The sequence below is a fragment of the Mastomys coucha genome, unplaced genomic scaffold, assembly GCF_008632895.1.
Source record: "Mastomys coucha isolate ucsf_1 unplaced genomic scaffold, UCSF_Mcou_1 pScaffold21, whole genome shotgun sequence".
Classification (NCBI taxonomy): Eukaryota; Metazoa; Chordata; class Mammalia; order Rodentia; family Muridae; genus Mastomys; species Mastomys coucha.
The window spans coordinates 191,515,333-191,533,054 of NW_022196904.1; the positions used below are offsets into that span (position 1 = coordinate 191,515,333).

Genomic DNA, 17,722 nt, shown 5'->3' on the forward strand with positions numbered 1-17,722 from the left:
TCACTGTCTCACTCCAACGCTTAAGAATACACGGAAGTGTTTCTCAAAAGGCGTTCCCTTCTTCCCACCCTCACTATCAAACAAACACACCAAAGCAGCTCATGTTCACAGCCTAACTAACTGGTTATCCTAGTTATAACTAACTACTCATCCCCAGCCTCAGTCACCCCTCCCCATTTTTCCCCTAGAGGAACTCCATGTTAGCTCCAGACTATTATGTGGGTTAGCCTCCTGTCTCAGTACTGGGGTTACAAGCACAGGCCAAAATACTCAGCCTTCCAATGTTTTAGGGTCATGCTAGGGAATGAATCCCAGCACCTCCCACAGACTAGTCAAATATTCTGTCATGGAATGACAGCTTACTGACTATACCTGTTCATACATTCAATTTTCCTTAAAAAATTCTTCCTCTTTAAGAGTAGCCAGTAAGCCAGCTTTCCTGACCCTTACCACATTCATTTCAAAATTAAAGAAAAACCCTGGACATCTTACTGTAATACAAGATATCAGAGACACATCATATCACCACACACTTTACAATGCTCTGAAAGCCCAAGCACATTCACCTTTGCAGTGAGACAGCAAGTCACACCACAGCAGCAGTAGCAGCAGCAGTGGGAAGCTATGAGCTCACATCTCAACCACTAGCACAAAGCAGAGAAAGTGAAATGGAGTGGGGTGGGGCTTCAAGCTTTGAAATCCTGCCCCCAGTTACACACTAACTCAAATAAAGTCTCACCACCTGAACTTCCCACAAATAATGTCATCAACCAAAGACTACATATTTAAATATCTTAGCTGATGGGATATATTCTCACTTAAAACACCACTCTCCCCCACACAGAAAAATACTGAAAAGAAATTAAAATTCAGAAACATATTCAGCTTGATGGCCTGCAGGAGCCACACTGAGATAGGTCATGCAACGTAAGAAACTCATTAGATTTTAACCTTTGCAGGTACATTCAAACTTTTCACACTGAGACACGAAGCCACCTACTAAGGCCATGCTTAAGAACCACACAGTCTGTTAGAAATAGCTCAAGAGCTTTTACCTTTATGATTTTGTGTCAGGCCACACTTACTGCTGTCCTCAGCCTATGTGTCCTATGGCTACTAGTTGGACACACCTACCAGAATATAACAGGACTGTAAGAAAATGCTTGACTGGGAGTTTTCTGAATCAAAATTACAGACAGTAACATCAAAGTTATACAGGAAATAACCCGACCAAGTGTTTGAAACTGGGAATGGCAACCCTCAAATGTGAAAGTGGCAGAGAGTTGAATGAAGAACCCTGGCTAAGATGTCCCTAATGCAGTCTCCTCTGTGGCCAAAAGCCTAACATTTTAAAGTCAACAGAGGAGAAAGATAATCTAGAATAGGCAGTTTTAGACAAAAGGCCACATATGAAAAGCATGCTTCACCAGTGGTGTTTAAAGTAACTGAGGCATACCTAGTCTGTCCCTTTGAAGAATTTCCCTCAAACTACACCGCTCAGAACCCACATAGTGAACATCATCCACCTACATCCATAAGCTCTTCTACTTCCTATTTACAAACAAATAGTTCTCTCAAATATTACCTTAAACCCAAAAGCTTATATACTGATTTATAAAAGTTAGCATGCTACGATCATTGGAATATAAACGTAACAATTTTCCTTTGGAAAGCTCCAGAGGACTTACAGGCTCTATCATGCATTTGGTCATACCGTAACGACCTGCTCTCTTTAACTATCAGACTCACCACGTGTTATCCTGTGTCCAGTGCTTAAGAGCTCGTTAATTACCTAAACTATATCTCCATAGGTCTTGTTAATTACCCGTCTCCTGTCTCTGAGGACCTTGTTAATAACTTGTACAGTCTCTCTAAAGAGGTCCTAACAACACATTAAAATTAAAGATGCTTTTCTTTTAGCACCTGTCAAGTGCTGTAAATTGAGAAATTTTCACATCAGTTTATTAGCCTACAGTAGTTTTTGTGGGTTTATGGTATGTTTTCTTCCTCTTCTCTCATACATAATCTCTTTGTATCTTAATCTCTCATCTTACAAAAATAAAAACAAAACAAGGAAAAACTTAGCAAAGTTTGTCTTTTTGTTAGAGCTTTTTTGTTTTCAATTTTAAAAACCATAAATATCAATTTGTATTAGAGAGTTAGCAAAGAATGGCATGGCTGGTATCTGCAAATTAACCCAATGGGAGATGCACCAATTAATGAGACCATAATAACAAGTCTAGGATGACGAAGGATAGAGAAGTTTCAAGTCATCTCTGGGGAATCACACACAAGTTCTAGTCAGTGCTGTGGGAACTAACCACACCCACACTCTCCTTCCCAACCACTATCACATGGGAACCCCTACAAATCCCGGGCCACTAATGGATTAAGGACTCCAAAAGTTTATATTCTCCATCTCATCAATGAGGCTGCAGGTGTTCAGCTACGTAAGTGATAGATGGACTACAGGGCTTAATGGCTAACAGCAAGCCATCTTCAGATGTACATGACAAATGCTAAATATTCCTACCAAAACAGACCTTATGCACAGTAGGGTTTACAATGCTAAGGAATGCTTTAAATCAATCTCTCTCTGTCTGTCTGTGTCTCTCTGTCTGTCTGTCTGTCTGTCTCTATATATCCACAGGGGACATTGTAAAGGAAGAGGGAACAACTAGGACTAAGACTCTTTTCTTTAGGACCAGTTTTTTTTTAAAATAAAAAATATAATTTTACATTAATAGTCTTTTTATGGGTATATTATAGCTTTCTGATAATGGGTAGATGCAACAGTTTATGGTGATTCTTGGACTGTGTGAATTAGACACACATTCAGGGTAACTAATTTTTGATAGTTCCTAAGAATGATATGACTCAATCACAAACAGAAAGTAACTAGTTCCTCAAAAGGAAAAGGTATACTGTCAACTAAAACTGGAAAATATTAGTGATAAATATGTCTTCATCTTAGATAATATTCCTATACAACCCTAAAAATAATCTGGTCTGGACTTATTGGCTAGGTAGATCACAGGAAGGCTAGAAGATACAGGACTAGAAAGGCTAGAAGGATCTTTGATGACCAAATACATGTGAAATATCTGACCTAATAAAATAAAAGATCCTAGGAGTAAAACATAAAGCTCACTACCAAGTTTTTGTACAGCAACTGAACAAGGGCTGCCGAGTGCTCAGAGCTGCAATAAATCAGAAAGAAAGGGAAACATGTTTTCTGTGCCAGTCACTGTTTCCAAGACAAACACAAAATGCCTTGAGTTCTTTCTTGCACTCTGACTTCATTAGCTCTTCACGTGAAAGAGGTTTTTATTATGAATGTTTTTAAAAGCTCAAGGTGCCATCCTGGTGGTATAGGTCCATAAATTCAAGGTTTACCTGGCCTGCAGTGAGCTCCATGCCACTCTGAGCAACCTAGTAAGACTCTTCTGTCTCACAATGAAAAAGAAAAAGAGGGCTGAGGACAGAGCTCTGTGGTAGAACACCTGCCTAGGATGTGAGAAGAGACAGGTCTGCTGGTTTATTTTGATTCTTAAGCAAGACAGACATTAACTTTTTTCATGTGGTTAAAGACTTCCCATAACTGGATGGAGGTATGACACTTTCCAGACCTCCTTAGGAAAGTGCACATCATGGTGTATATGCATCACTGCTTCAATGGACTAAGCATGCTCATTACCACTGTTGCCAGGTTTCATCTGTATCCTGATCAACAATTCACCATAAACACCAGTCACAGTTCAGTCTTGTCCTCAACATCCACTACAGCTCAGGTGCTTCCTACATACTCCAACACAGGGAATTTCCTATGGTCTACGAGTCTTTAAAACTAGTTTTATACAAGCTGTTTCCCCTGCTGTGTTGTCTATCTTAGGAGGGGTCCATTGAAATCTGAGTTTATCAGCTTAACTCCTGACTCCCCTCTGTTAAAAACTGACTATGTATGACAGGGATACAATTTAGATCAGTAAGTTTTAAACCCAACTAGTCATCAATGGGGAGTTTTGAAAACACTGATTTTCTTCAAGGCATGCTGATGAAAAGATTCATATTTCATCTGAAGGAGGTCCAACAAACCACAGCTTAAAAGCAAAACAAAATAGGAACCAATGCTGACCAGACACAAGCATCTGATGGTAATTCCAACTTCTCTATCAGAACAAATCCAATGGAGGGAAATGCCAGGACTCTTATGACAGAGAGCATGAGTTCTTGGCATTCTGACACTTCCTCCTTTGCCTGAGCCCAGGAAAGGAAGATGGCATATAGTTTATAGCATTAATGGGTAGAGGCAGACAAACTCACTAAGGAAATGAACTTCCCAAGATGAGTAGGGAGGTTTAACAAAAAGAAAAGTTGAGTAGTAAGAAAAGGCTAAAATATGACAAACCTTAGCATTTACAACATGTTCAATTCAGAGTTGCTGTCTGGACCCACACTTCATAAGCATGTCTGATCGAGCTTTCTTCAACTGAACAAAAGGCATTTTAACCCACGGCTTACTTAGCAAAATAATTGTTAAATGTGACTGCATGGGAACACCTTAGTCACTTAGTTCTGGGAGCATCTCTTTCCAACTGGTTGTTTCAGGTTTCTTGCCCTTCTAAGAGCCAGGCTGATCTCCACTCAGCCAGTATGAAGGTGAGCATACTATTTCTGGAAAACGTCAAGTCTGGTGTGGTAGTGCACACCTGCAATTCCACAATGAAGAGGCTGAGGCTGAAGCAATAGAATCTTGAGTTTGAGGATATGGGGAAAGTATGGAGGGGAAACTGGCTCTGCAGGTCATGAGTTGCTGACGCTATTCAACTTATTCATTCTAGCACCAAACATCCACATGAAGATGAGAGTGGTGGTAATCCAACCAAGTTTGCAGAAACAGTCAACAAGCCATAAAGCCTCTGGCCAATCCCTTGTCTACGCATGGAGGAAGAGGCAATACCCAAGCACAAGAGGAAGCCAATGTGCTGTGCAGCTTACACCAGCTCTGTACAGAGCCACAGTTCCACACTCTACTGCAGAAAGCAAAACAAAACAGTGGCTATGAAAGTGGTCAGGTATAATCTCAATGCTTGGAACACTGAAGAGAGAGGAGCGCAAATCTAGCCCATCCTGTAATACCCAGTGAGACTCTTTCTGAAAAACACTGACGGGGTGAATACACCTGCCCAATTCCACTCTTCAGATCATTTATAATCTGGTTTTTAAAGCAATTATTCTAAATAACCTTTTTTAAAAAATCCTAACCCTGAAGGCATGTCTATTTTTAGAAAATGATATTCTGCTGGTACAGAAAGCATTGCTTTACAATTAAGAAGACATAATACAAATTAGTATTTGAGGCTGTTGATAAATTATAAAATATATACTTGTCTCTGACTTTTGTCAACAAAAGGCAAGGGGAACATTCTGAAGCACAAATAATATAGTCTGACATTTTCTTATAAAGGACATGAGTTCCAACTATAGTCTCATGCTCAGGAGCAGTGGGGCACTGAGAGATAGCAAGAGCTACATGGCATCCAGAATCTCAGGAGATACTCAATTGGTGTCTTTCATTTATACAATGCTGTATACTAAACCAACTCAGTTTCCTTCTGAACACACAGCTAAACCAAATTTCTTTTTTTTTTTAAACCATATTTCTTAACAGTTTGCAATAAGGATGAAACCTGACTGAACTCTGGCCAAAGAGACATATGTGGACTCATGATTCCAATCCTGGCACGTGACAACTTATCATACTGGATGGTCCTCACCTCTCCTTGTGCGAAATAACAGTGGTGCCAGTACAAGAAGGAGAAGGCCTGGTTGTAGAGAAGCTGTGTGAGGCTGAGTACCTATTTACTCCATTCCCCTCTCAATGAGGTCCTGTATGAAACCACTGAGACCTGGAGTTACCACAGTTGATGACCTAGCGTACCTGCCATATAGACAATAGAAATGGCTGCTTATGTCAAAATCTTCAATATTAGTGTAAAACTCAGCTTTTTAAATTAGTACTGGGAACTTGCACACTCTAGACAAGTACTCTTACCAATGAAATACATCTTTGCTCATTTATTTACAATTTTTAATTATGAAATAAGATCTCAAAAGTTGCCCATGCTGCCACAACCTGAGTGCTGGCTAACAGGTGTATACTGACTCACCTGATCATTCTTTTACATTTTAAAATAAAAATATACATATCAACCTTCTTGGATCTATTTTCAGTGTATTAGGGAGATATCCACTGTTAACACTGGGCTGAAAGCAGGAGACAGGCATAATGAGAAGAACATTATTATCCTGTTTATGTTCAAAACCTTTAATGTGCACTGCCTTTCAAAAAGCATGCAGGACATTACAGTAAAAAAGATGAATGAGATTACTCATGAGAGTGGAAGGAAAAGGTGACTAAGCTTACAGAAGATTAAACTGTACCAGAAAGCACACTTCTGTGTGCTTGGGAAGCCACTACTCTCTAGCAGGGTGGAAAAGGCTGCAGGGAAGCAGAGCAGGTCAGCAGGAAGAGCACTGTTAGATGAACATCAGAGAGGGGCCTTGCATGCTGAAGCAGGCAACCTGACTAATTTCCTCATCAGTTTCCCTCAAGGATACAGGAATGACTCCAAGATGCAAAATAAAGCTTATTTTGTGGTTTCCAATGTGGCATTTCCTTGGGCAGATATTACATATGCAAACACTATAAACTTTAACTTCTAAAAATTATGTTCTTAGTGACTGAAGATGGAGGAACATAAAGAAAATTCTCCAGCTCTACTGACATGCTTAGTTTACTTAGAGGACAGACATGCCTCCTGTGCTCCTGGAATCACAGGCATGCCAGTTCACACACCAGCTCTTTGGCAATGCACTATGCTTTACGTTGACTCAGTAGTCTCAAAGCCATGGGTCACAAGAGTCCAGGATCTCTCTAAGTAGCTTTTACTTAACATACTGAAAAAATAATTCATAGTACACCATCTGTAGCTTTAAAACTCCTGGTCTGGATGCTACTTGATCCAGCTGAAGATAACACTAGGAGAGGAACTCTAGACACTATCCTGGCCATAGCCTCTCAAATTTGACCCACGCTAACACTGCTGGCTGGAAACTGGGACCTGCAGCCTTTGTTTCAGCCCATTTACATCCCACTGTTCTGTACCTTAACTGGAGCCACCCATTAACTACAAATGTTCTAGTTTACCAGAAAGATGACTTGTGACAGAAACTTCCAGGAATGCACGTTCTGTCCCCATACCTGGAGCCTCATAAACACAAAGAAAAAGTCTTAAGTTTAAAAAAAAATTCTTATATGCTTGTAACCATTGAATTCATAATATAACCCTGATTTTTGATAGTAGTATTAATATTAAAGTAGAACAAAATGAAGCTGAAATCTAGTGAAGGTCTCCTCCCTGTTACAGCCCATGGCAGCCCACAGCTTGAGGACAGTTATTTTTTCATATTGTTTGTATTGTATTATTTTACAACTAGTTCCTATTTTTTTCGAGCTTTTCACTGACTCTAAAATTACCTAGTTTAGTCAATCTCTTAGTTACCTTGAACAGTAATTTTCAGTAATCTCCTGCAAAAAATAAAAATGTTCAGAAAGGAAGGGCACACTCTTATTTATGCCTGTATTTAAGATTTGATGTAATAGAGACTACATGCAGAAGTGTCTGTGTGTTAGCACAGCACATCAGCACATCAACTCCTCAATTAACTATTGATACCACAAAAGAAAAATTTATTTCTCTGAAGTATAGTCTATAAACAAAACTGAATAATTTTTTTTTTCTAAAACCACAGCAAATTCCCATCTAATAATAAGGAAAACAAACAGAAAATGAGTACTTCCCTCTGGAAATTTTAAGTGTATTTTTTTAACATAGCATAGAAGATATATATTCAAGGGTGGGCCTTGCATACAAGAGGGAGAGGCCCAAGAGAAAGGCATACCCAAGTGGCTGTTAATGCTTCACCTTCTGTTTGTACTAAGATAGAACAAAAAGCCCCAATTTTAAAGAAAACAATATATAATACATCAATTGAGACAGAGGTCATCTGTCCCTTACCCAGTACTTCTGGGATCCAAGGTGCTTCAGTTTGGTTTTAGAATATCTGCATTGACTTTCCATGTAAAAATTCCAAATCTGAAATGTTCCAAATCTGAACCTCAAGGTTCTATCAATGATGAAAGCATTAGTACTGATACTATACCTCTACATAAAAGTGGAGCAGGTTTCAAGTCAAGGATGCTCAGCCCGAAGCAGTGACCATCTACTAGTTCCCTATTTGGTGCCTGGCTTTGTACTATATGCTTCATCATGTGTGTGTTACTTATCCTCACTACATCCTACAAGGTATATATTATCTTCTTTGCCTCAGAGATGTAGATGCTGAGATCTAGAGAAGTCACAGTACTCCACAGTCAGGATTCCCACTCAGGTCTACATATTACACATTATAACTGGAAGAAAGATTTCATCCTGTGGCAAAGGCTCAGCCTCTACTGTGTTTCTCCACAATTACTTAAAGATTTCAAGGTCATCTTCATCTTTGCTTGAGGTTCCATAAGCAGGTCCTCTATCACTCACATCTGCAGAACCTCTGACTTTAATGTTGTGAAGTAAGCAGCAGTAGACACAGAAGGACCCAAGGCTTCAAAACTCCAATTTTCATCAGCTGATTGTGCCCATGGCTACCTGTCACCCAGGGCTCTAGAAAAGGGTCACTGGATTCTAGAAAGCACTCATGCATTCATAAATAAAAGCTATTTCTGGTCAGCCATTTAATAAAGACAGTTACCATCTATTATGACAATATTAGTCCTTCAGCATTTGCTAAAGAGCACCATGCTGACTGCTACTGGCTCACTGACGCTCTCCTGACAGACAGACCTCGAGTTAATCCCTGGGAAGCACCTAGAAATGTATTTCTGGCTTGAATTCACACCCACGGTCTATGCACTTTCACTGGGTCTCATCAAACACCGTGCTGTTTTCTCCAAGAGCCACGGTGGGTTTCTGGCTCCCGTAGGTAGGACCAGACTAGGAGAGAGAGGAAGAAGCCTTTGCCCTTCCAAAGTAAAACATCCAAATTCAAGAGCACATGCAAACAACAATGTTTAGATCTATGATGAATTGTTTAAAAAAAGGTAAAAATAAATAAGTAAATAAAAATATAAAATATTCATGCATCTAAAAGGAATACTTATTACTTTCAAGTACAAGGTTCCCCAAATGGTACATGCTCCTCCTGGTGAGCTTACCTTGAAGATGGCATTATAGTTGAAGCCCTGAATTTTGCTGTAAACGGGTTGGTTGACTCATATTCAAAATAGTCCTGCCGGTTTTCACTAAAAGCACTAGGTGATTTCAAGTCACATGGGCTATCAGATCCCCCATTGTTCAGCTTGTCAGATCTCCTGCTATCTCTCTTCCCAGTCACTCTTTCAAAGAGGCTCACCTTCTCCCTTTTCTCTCTCTTACTTTCTTTCCTGACTTCAATTGGTTTTGAAAACAAATTCGTGCTGCTGTCCCACGGTTCACTGCTTTCTTCAAATGGATTCTTCTTCCTTGGCAGTGTTGCAAATTTTTGGGGTAATGAAGCAGTCACATTTGTAAATGGGTCACTCTGTCTTCCAAAAGAGTGCTCACCTTCATCCACAATGCTGCCAGGTTGGTTCAATTTAGAAGTATCAAAGCTTAGTGTTCGTCTGTGTGGAGACTTGAGACTTCCTACAAACATTTTTTTTCCCATTAGTAGGTGATGGGTGACATTTGCTATTACACTATCTGACACATTCTGTTGCTTCAGAATGAGAGCAATTAACTAAAGAAATTAACCCTCAAAATAATCAAAACAATCTTAAAATTAGGTAAGGGATATTATAAGTAGATATGTTAATAATAGTATATTTTAGACAATCATATTACTATCTTCCTTGGCTCAGAAACCATCACATGAGAAAGTATAAAATCAATCCAAAAGACCCGCTCTCACAATCATATTGAAAAATCTTAAACTTTTCCATCATTAGAATCCAATTTAGTTTCCTCTGAATATAGATGTTTTTCTAGGAATACCTGATGGAATGGAATATACGCTGCAGGCTTTTTTTTCCCCATTTTGGTGTGTATGTGGATATTTGTGGAGGCCAGAGGTCAACCAACACTGGCATTTCTCAGGAACTACCCATCTTGGTTTTTTTGAGACAGAATTTCTCACTGGTGTGGAATTTGCCAAGTGGTCTTGGCTGACTGGCCAGGGAGCCCCTGGGGATCCACCTGTCACTACCTCCTCCACTCCTGTCTTGCTTTCTGAATGTGCATTTAGGGTATCTATGGAACTCAGATCCTCATGCTTTCAAGGCAAGCACTTTGCCAACCAATCCCTGCTGCAAGCTTTTGAAATGGAGAAATGACAGCAGAAAAGAAAAGAGGTCAGGCCGTGAAAGAAGACTAGGATTCATTTCACTACCACATACAACAAAAATACAAGCAAGCTTGTCTTCAATGAATGTATCAATTAGGTGTTGGGAGGTACTCAAACAATCAATGACTGGCTTTAGAAACACTACTTTTCATTTTCTATCTTTAGAAGTTACACTACATAAAATAGGAGAGAGGAAAAAAGGAAATGAGGCATCACTTACCGCTTTCTGGAACAACTCCAAAGGAATCTATCTGACGACTGAGAAGATGTGTTGGACCCACAGTGCTGGACTTTAGCTTCTCAGAAGATAAGTGGGGCCCAGTTAAATCAGACATCGAATGGGCAGAAGAGAGCCGCTGAGGACCCAAAAGAAAAGGCTTTTTTGGTTTGGATTTCATCTGCATTTCACCACTTGAAAACTCAGGATTGGCATCAGGCATGTGAGTGCTTGGAATGATGGCAGAGGACGTATCAGAAAATGCCCCGTCGCTTTTCCTCCCTTTCATCTTATCTTTTAATTTTGCAAAAGGTGATCTCGTCTTGTCCTTCATTGACAAGTCAAACATGCTTGCTGTCATATTGTTCCTCATAAATTGAATATTGACCTTTATCTCACCCCTGTTTTTTATTCTTTTTCCTTGTTTGGATTCTAATCTAAACCACCTTAAAAAGAAGAAAAAAAGTTGGTTGTAACAAATAATGGCAGCAAGCACTGTTATATCCAGGCAGCATTTAAGTAAAGTAACCACACATCTGTCTACAAACTGAATGAAAACCAGTCAGCTACAGGTTTCTAGTTTTACTCACTGTTTAAAAAGAAAACAAATCAAGCAAACAAATGGTCTAGTTTCTAGAGTGATACACACCATGGGAGTGAGTTTTTGGAGAGTATGAGAAGTGTTTTAGATAAAACTTCCTCTCATAATTCAAAAATCATCATCAAAAATTCTTATCAACAATAGCTAATTATGTTTTCATATGGGACAACTATTACTAATGGCCCAAGGACATGCTTAACATTCAAAGACACTGAGCCAGAAACTTTGAAAGTAATTCATCACTTCTAATTATCTCTGAGTACCATAAAATGACAAATAATGATGACATTTAAATAAAATAATCCATATCCCAAAATATAATTTATATAAGTAGTAAAAGAATTTTATTATTTTATTAATTTTATTAATGGGGATAGTACATAGTTTGTTAAATAAATACCATTACTTATATTTGTATAAAATGGATCTAACTCTTTTCCTGAATAAAATATGTAAAATGAGTAAAACGTAAGAAGTGATAAACAATAAATCTTGTGAAGTTTTCAAAGAATAAAAAGCTCAAATGATTCCTGCCTCAAAGCTATTGACTGAGAAATAAAAAGGACTTTACAAACAAAACCAGACCCCAGCTTTCAGGCACTTCTTGCATTATGCTGTCAATTTTTAAGTGAACTATATAAGAAGCAGGGCTTGTTTTGGTTTTGCTTACAGTATTTTTATCCACATGAAATTCTCCAGTTGATGATGTCACAGGTAGTCATTCTACAGGGCAAACAACCCAAACCTGAACCACGAAGCCTCAATGTTTTCACATCATTTAGCAATGGGGTCTGAGCTCCATTATGGAGACATGCTGTTATTTAAATACAGATCTAGTAGGGTATAAAGAGTTATCTTAGCTACAGAGCAACTCTGACCAGATTTTATATCACCTCTTGTTGTTTGCCAACAGGATAGCTAAAAGATGACTGGATTTACTATACATCAAGTCAAAGATAAGCATACAAGAAAGACAGAGAGCTGACGCACAATCTATATCAGCTCCATGATAGTGCCATGTTTCCTTGATAAACTGAAATGATTCAATGAATTAAGACATATCATACTGATGCCAAAACAAGCATTTTCTTACAATAGAATATTTTATGAGAGAATGCATATTTTATGACCCTAAACTAAGAAAAAGTTATGAGATAAGTCTAACCAGGATTAAGAGTAGGAAATTACAGCCATGAACTGTGGAATGGAGAACATCAAACAATACAAACATAAACTCTCAGAACACCTCCAAATGACACAAAGCTATACACGCTAGAATCAACTGAGGGATTTGGAAAACAGAGCCATTTTCAATGGCCTGAGAGATACTTCTGATGAGTGATACCTGAGAAATACTCAAAAATATCATGCTATATGAAAAATGAGCAAACACTCTTTGTATGAATTCACATGCCTTCCTGAAAAAGCAACAAAAAAGGCATGTAGAGTTTATAACAACTTGATAAAATCCAGTTAGAGGAAAATATATTCCAAAATGGAAGTGGGTGAGCATGGCCAAAATTCAGTATTTGAAATAAGAACACATGAATTATGTACGTCAACCCTCTTACTTTGGTGATGAAGAAACCGAGGCAAGGAGAAGGACAAGCCATTTCCCCAAGTCAGATGGAAGCCAATGAGGAAAACATCTAAAGCTGATGAAAAACATCTGCAGGAAAATAGAAACTCTTCCTTACTTATGAAGCACATGTGTTAATAAGGTTAGCCACATGGCTGCCACACATTACAGAACTCTGTATTTAACCAGAAAGCACGGAGGTAGGAAAGGGGTGTCCACACTCTCCTCTCCTTCTCTCAGAGGCTGGAAGGTGCAGGGAGAGGGAGAGGGAGAGCACAAGCTCCTTTAGGACAGCTTGCTTTACACTGAAGAGTCACTTCTTTATTTCTAAACCATCTTCATAAAATCAGCAAGATTCAGCTCCAAACACGAGTGCTTTGTAATAATTTACTTTTAGTAGCAAACTCTACACACCTATGCAAGCTTTAAAGAATAAAGCAACAATACATTTGAATCCAAGTGTAAAAAAAATACAAATTTTCCTCCCCTACCCCATAAAAACAAAACAACAACCACCAAAACAAAATCCTGCAAAGAACTCTGATAAACACACTGATTTATAGGGTAGCCTGACAAGTAACTTTAGCTGTTCTGTTTTGAAACCGATCTTAATGAGAATGTCAAGAATCCTGAAATAGTGTTTGTTTTCCCAGGCTTCAAAGGGACAAATGAAGACACAGCACTTGGGAGTTGTTGGATTAATGCCGATTCTTTTCCACCTCTGGAGTGCTGGGTTGAAATGGTATATGGCTTCTGTTCAATTTTCAGTGGGCACAGGTCCATGTCCAAACTACCACACATGTGGGAATGATTCCCAAGCAATTGGTGCTGTGTGGTCAGAAATGGGACAAGCCTGGCAATAAGGAGGCCAGAGGCCAGGAGGCAGGTGCAATGCATGCATGTGCTTGTGCATGCGCGTGTGCACACACACACACAGACACACTCACACACATCTACATATGTGTGAATCTATCTAACTCTAGATTATTATTAATTTTTGAGAGCATTGAAAGAAAAAGAACATCACCTACTTGGGTTGTTAAAAAAAATCAATGGATATTACATAATAACATCAATGATTTTCCCATTCTATTATTAAACAGTGTTATTTCCTTAAATCTCATGCCAGAACCAACCCAGACATCTATTAAAGAAGGCAAATGCAAAAGTTCTCTTTCTGCTCAAAGGATTTAGCTTAGGGCCTCCCTACTCCCTTCCTTTAAAAAGAAATAATTAATTATATATATATATATATATATATATATATATATATGGACATAGATAGATAGATAAGATAGAGAGATGGATAGATAGATATAGATATATATACACACACATATATACGTATATATTCAAAGTAAAAAATAGGTTAAAATAATAGTTTTAAGCAGGATACTTTTTGCCTCTCATGACACAACTGGAAGACAAGATGTAAACACTTGTTGTTTTCACTGTCAAAAGTACAAAGCGTCACACCCAGCAGTTTCGTGGGAAGTCTCAATCAGCTGGTAGCCTTCATCACTCATTCCACTTTTCCAAAAAGCAGTTGGGAATATGCTGACAAGGGCTAGCAATATGCAGAATATTAAATACCTTTCTTTAATACACTGGTGGCTCAAGTCTGTCTCTTACTGTGCCACATGTGCAGCTGGGTTGGAAAAAGGAAGCTATTAAATATATTAAAAATCTAGAAATATTACCAATAAAGATACCCCATCAAATACACAGTTCCCATTTAGTCGCCCTCACAAAACAGTAAGAGTTTAATAACATATGAAAATCTCTTTGTGTGCAGTAACATCGAAAGCCCTGTTGATAGCATTTCAAAGCATCTCTCCTCCAAAAGCTGTCCTTGATTTTATAGACAGACTACACTGTTAGAGTATTGTTCATGGTCTAGTTTATTGTAACTGCAAAGCTGCCAAAGACGGAAATAAAACAAGAAATTTTTAAAAGGCTACTTCGTTCTCAGGATCTTTGGATCTACACTTGGGCCTACTTAAATTTGGGAATTTACATTCGAGTGGTCTGCAGTATATTAGCATTAATATTAAAAGTACTTCTTAAAGCACGGTAAGAAATTTGAAACTGTAGATGCCCAAAAGCTCGCAGTCAAAACACTTTAAAGGATATACACTAAATCATTTCAAAGTGACAATTTAGGGCAAATTATTTGGTTATTATTCATTTTTCACTTTAAATCTAATGAAGAACCCCTCAGAAGAAAGAACATGCTATTTGTTAAGTTTCAGGAAATTTGAAAATAATTAAATAGCCAACTTAAACTTTTTCTCCTTTTCCCCATCCTAACTGAATATTTACCTATTTTTTCTTGCATTTCTAGTATTTTATTTTACATACACTAAATCTTAAAGACTTATTCAAAACAAAAAAAAATTCCTATTAAATGAAGTTTGCCGGCAGGTTTTACAAAAGAAAAAACAGATAAAAGATCATTATACTTATAAGAAGTTAATGTGAACTTAAAATTATCATTGTAAAAATAGTGCTCTAAAAGGTAGGTAGCCAAACATGCATCAGGATTGGGTTTTGTTCTTTTTTTTTTAAGCTGCTTGGGAAAAGTACAATCCTCTGATGAGCTCCCCTAACCCTCTTTTCACAAACTCCAGCCATCTCAATGAGCCTTCAGGCCCATTACAAGCTATGCATGTAAGGTAAGCATGTACATGCATGTGAGCTAAAGGACAAGACAGGAGACCTACCTCTCCAAAGACGCTACTTGGTTTCAACTTAGCACAGAATATCCTAGTGTTGATTTGCATTTTGATTCCTTAAGTTAAGTATATCTAACTTAAGCTACAAAGTTCTATTTCAAAAGCCATGTTTTCATCGAAGAAGTCATTAAATTACCACGTCACAAGACTGTAATCACTATCTCTGATCCTACACCAGCTAATTCGGTCTAAACACAACAGCTTTGCTAAATTGATTCTTCAGTAAACAACAGCTCCACTATGCTGCATATTTAAAGGAAAAATGTCAGTGGATTCAAGACTGAAGATGTCTGTGCAGACTTCCAAAACTTTTTTTTTAACAAATTTCTACCCTATCAAAAAGTACTGACCCTGAAAACTGGTGAAGCAAAAATAAAGGCCAACTGTTTCCAATGCTGAAATACAGAGTTCTAAACCTAATAACTTATCTTTTGACAGTCTTTATTAGTAATTTATCTTTTAACAGTGCTCATCAAACAGACCTAATGGTATGAATATACTTAATTTTCTGGTTTTCCAGTTCATGCTCTAGGCCTCTTATAAAAAGTATTAAAATCTAGTGCAAAATATTCCACTGTTTAAGAGCTCTTTACCTCACACAGAAATGAGGAAAAAAAAATGGTTCACTAAGCACTCCATTTAAAAAAAAAATTCAGAGCAAAGGCTATTTTCACTTCAAAGTCATGCAAAGTGAAGTGCTTAATACTGGATCCTATTTCAATTCCAAAGACAGATGCCTCAAATATACTATGTTCAAGAACAGTAAATCCATATATCTTTAAGTACCCAAAATTCAAAATAAATTATATAACTTACTCTGTTTTCCTTCTTTGTTTGTCCTCAAAGATGTCATTGAGATTGATTGCCACCTGCCCTAAAAACTTATCCAGTCCCACCAGGGACCTGTGCATCACTATAAGAAAAAGAATGTATTTCTCCGGATTACCCTGCATGAGCAACCCAGGCAGCTCAAAGGAGGCCTCCTCCTTCCACACCGGCTCCAGGGTTTTCTCCGCTACAGATGTAGAATACTTCTCCTTGCCCAACTGAATTATGGTGTATGTGTCATTGGTGCCACTTTTGCCTTTTGGCTTCAGATCTTTAGCTTGGAGTACTGTGACCTGCACGTGGGTTGGAAACCACTTTTGGGCTTGCTCAGACAGCATCATTCTGGGGTTTGTTTTGTTTTGTTTTTCGGTTTTGTTTTTTTGTTTTTTGTTTTCTCTGCGCAGAGTTCAGAAGCGCAGGCAGCGCCCCTCCCACGGGGAGAACCCCCGTACCCTGATCACTGCATCCTTAAGGGCACTTGACCGAGCAGGGGAGCCAGGGCCGCCCCGAGGTCCCTAAGGGCCGATGTCAGGAGGACCGGCAGGGAGGCCGCCGCCGCTGCGGGAGTCCCTTTCTTCCGTAGAAGCACAGGGGCCCACATCACCTCCGCGCCGTCCGGGCCTCCGCGCGCAGCCCCACGCCTCGCGTCGCCGCGGTCCCAGGGCCTGCGCCCCTATAGCCCGGCCTCCGTCCCGCGCGGCCCGGCTCCTCCTCCGACCCGGCTGATACGAACCGTCGACGGCCGCAGGGCCTGGCTCCCTCCGCCCGCCCGTGCGGCCTCGCCTCGGCTCCTCCCCCGAGAGTGGCGCAGGCCTGAGCATGCGGGGCGGAAGCGGCCGTCCTGAACCGGTGCGGGAGGGACGAGGGGCGCGGGCGGCAAGCCGAGGCCGGGCGGCTCCACCGGGTGAGGCCTGGCCAACGACCGGCGGCTCCTAGCGCCCTGCGCGCGTCGGCCGCGCCACTTCCGGGTTGGCGGTCTCCATGTTGAGCGGGGCTGCGCGAGGGGCGGGGCCGGGCGGGGTTGGGGGGTCAGCGCCTCCCTGGTTGCCGTGACGACGGGGCGCGCAGTGCGGGACGCGGAGGCTGGGATGCGCGCGCTGGACAGTGGGTGCTGAGGTTCCAACCTGGCGGTTGCTGCGCTCTAAGGACGTGTGAGCCCGCAGAGGCCTACAAGAGGTTCTGGGAGGCGGCACTTGGCCCTATACAACGCCCGCACTTGGGAGAGAACGGGTTTCCATCTTGGAAGGAAGGAATCTGTTCCAGCTGTGTGTTCAGTCCTAGCAGGATGCTAGTATCCTTAAAGCACGGAGGAGCACGTA

The 17,722-nt window shown here is 39.9% G+C and overlaps 1 protein-coding gene across 2 annotated transcripts in view; it reads right to left on the minus strand.

The window, feature by feature from the left end:
* Nucleotides 1–17,350, minus strand: part of Rab11fip2 (RAB11 family interacting protein 2) — a 39,958-nt gene extending 22,608 nt beyond the window's left edge. The window contains exons 1-3 of one of the 2 annotated variants that reach the window (XM_031390862.1): nt 12,833–12,939; nt 10,664–11,106; nt 9,278–9,746 (exon numbers count right to left, since the gene is read on the minus strand). In XM_031390862.1, coding sequence (XP_031246722.1) covers nt 9,278–9,746; nt 10,664–11,106; nt 12,833–12,930 — 1,010 coding nt within the window. In that variant the 5' untranslated portion in view covers nt 12,931–12,939. Of the gene's footprint in view, nt 1–9,277; nt 9,747–10,663; nt 11,107–12,832; nt 12,940–16,391 lie in introns of those variants that run through there. The other variant, XM_031390861.1, reaches the window with a different exon arrangement.
* Between the last annotated feature and the right edge of the window lie 372 nt (nt 17,351–17,722).